This window comes from Anastrepha ludens, chromosome 4 (assembly GCF_028408465.1).
Source record: "Anastrepha ludens isolate Willacy chromosome 4, idAnaLude1.1, whole genome shotgun sequence".
NCBI lineage: Eukaryota > Metazoa > Arthropoda > Insecta > Diptera > Tephritidae > Anastrepha > Anastrepha ludens.
In genome coordinates, this window is record NC_071500.1 from 4,585,110 (window position 1) to 4,587,608 (window position 2,499).

At 41.2% G+C, this 2,499-nt stretch overlaps 1 protein-coding gene across 1 annotated transcript; it reads left to right on the plus strand.

Annotated features, from left to right (window-relative positions):
• The first annotated feature begins 1,017 nt into the window (after positions 1-1,017).
• Positions 1,018-2,036, plus strand: LOC128860359 (loricrin-like). The gene is made up of 2 exons (XM_054097842.1): positions 1,018-1,108; positions 1,204-2,036. Exons 1-2 carry the CDS (start codon positions 1,094-1,096, stop codon positions 1,942-1,944), a joined length of 756 nt encoding a protein of 251 aa, XP_053953817.1. The 5' UTR covers positions 1,018-1,093; the 3' UTR covers positions 1,945-2,036.
• The last annotated feature ends 463 nt before the right edge of the window (positions 2,037-2,499 follow it).

The window sequence follows — 2,499 nt, forward strand, 5'->3', positions numbered from 1 at the left end:
GTCACATTTAATTACTGTTTATTAATAAAACATAATCAGATGCATACAGATATATCGGCATTAAATAAAATAATGAACGGTGGTCTCAATTTATACGATTGTAGTTGAACTTATCGTAATCTTCATCACTCTATAATGCGGTTTTTCTTTGATTTATATAAAATAATCTTTCTGAGGCTCTTAGCCAAGCTTCTCCTCTGAAATGTGGTGAGCGTTTTGACTTTATCTGTAGGGGCAGTTTTATCTCAACTACGAAAGGCAGCTGGGTTTCATGAGAAGTTTTTTCACGGCAGAAATGCACGCGGAGACTTGCTATTGAGAGGGAGAGAAGGGGAGAAGGGCGGCCGCTTTTGTAGCAACTTTTTTACAACTTGATTCTCCAAGTCCATGTCATGCGAGTATCGAACCCAGAACCAACGGAATTATAGTTATGCTCCTACTTTCTTAAAAATACGATAGTTTTGTTCATTTTTTTTCATGCATTTTACCTCATAAGGAATGTGTCTTTGGCAATCCTAGATAAGTGGGCACAATTAGGCAAAGGCTTGCAATGAATTGTTAAAAAATATTGAAATTGTTAATTTACTTATTAAAAATTTTATTGATAAAACTTTCACATTCAAGTGTCAATGCTAAAAATAAATAAACAATAAAAACAAAATACACCAACAACAAAAAAAAATGTAGTGCGTTCTATTAATATACACTGGGCTCACGTTGAAAAATAAGTTAGCTTAGCTAATCACTGAGCAGCTCGTTTCAAAATGAAATTCAAATGGTTTGGCGTACAACATTTTTTCTATTTTTTTTTTTACCAATAATGTCGGCGCGTTACATTCAAAAAGCCTCGTAAAAATACTTGGTTACATACTCGTACCTATTATGTAGTACGAAAAATGGTTTTCACGGTTTTAATGTGGAAATGGCAAGGGGGAACCGCACATACCCCTACTGCATAACGCGAAATCGGTTTGTCACGTAATGTCCATACGCGCCGAGCGCCTTGTTTTAGCTATAAAAACATTACGAAAAATTGTTTTAACGCATTCACGAAATCTTCTAACATAAACATCGAACTAAAAATTTACGCAAAATGAATCGATTCCTTGTAAGTATTACTCGCGGCTGTAGCCTAGCTGCTCCTGCCTATTCCTCCTATTTGCCTATTTTACAACAATGTTGGTGTTTTCTCTCTACTTGCAGTGCTTCTTTGCTGCTATTCTGGTTGTTGCCAATGGCTACGCTACTGGCGGAGGCGCGGGCGGTCAGTGGGGCTCCGGCGGTGGTGGTGGCAGTGGCGGTAGCGGCCAGGGTCAGTATGGCTCAGGCGGTAGCGGTGGTGGAAGAAGCGTGATCGCCGGACGTGCCTATCGGATTCAGCCAGCTGCTTCAGTGCAAACAGTCTCTGCGATTGGTGGTGGTGGCGCTGCCTCAGGTGGTTACGGTGGTTCATCAGGAGGCTCATCAGGAAGCTTATCAGGAGGCTATGGTGGCTCTTCAGGAGGCTATGGTGGCTCTTCAGGCGGCTATGGAGGCTCATCTGCAGGTTCCTCTGTTGATATTAGGAGCTTGCTTGCCGCCCTTGGTGGTGAAATCTCTGCGCAACAAGCGGCTAGGCTCGCACTGTCACTGCCATCCGCTGGACGCCCGCTGGTTGACACCACAGGCCTTACTGCCAATAGCGGCAATAGTGGTTATGGTGCTGGTAACGGAGGAAATCTTGCTTATGTTGTTAAATCGAGTGGTGGCTCGTCTAACAGTGCTCCCGCTGCAGCTTACAGCGCTCCTGCTCCTGTTCTTTATAACGCTCTTCCAGCTGCCCCAGCTGCAAGTGCTAGATACGGATCCTCAGCACCCGCTGCAGCTCAAATTTCTTCCGCCGCTGCTGCTGGCAGCTACATCTCAGATAGGAGCGACAGTGCAGCACTCGCAGCTGGCTACTAAGCAAAATTTGTGATATTAAATATTTTCACTGATTTAAATGTTCGAGTTTGAATACAGAATAAAATGTGATATTTCGAACAAAGAAAAAAACAAAAGATATGTGATGCTTTAACTGCTTTATATACGTGCAATTAAGTAAGAAAATCGTTTTTTGGAGTGATTTTTGGCATATGCATCGACAATTCTTCAAACATGCATACAGGTACATACATTTGTGGGTACATATATGGATGCTTTTTGAGCAAGTGGTGAAAAAGCTCTGTCGAACTGATATTCCAATTGAGCGATCTATTCACTTAAATAACTAAAGTTTTACTTGTATGCATATACGTACACACACACATATGTACACACATTTGATACATTGAATTGTGAATTCGAACGTTGGCTCCATGCTATCGATTTTTATCGATTTATTTGTGCAGCTTAATTTTTGTTTTGTTTTTGGGCTCTTTTTCCTGAATAATAGTGCATGGACATTATTCACAGGTGTTTATACTAAGCTTCCCCTCTAATTTGTGGATTCCATTAAGTGGACTTCTACATACAGTTTTG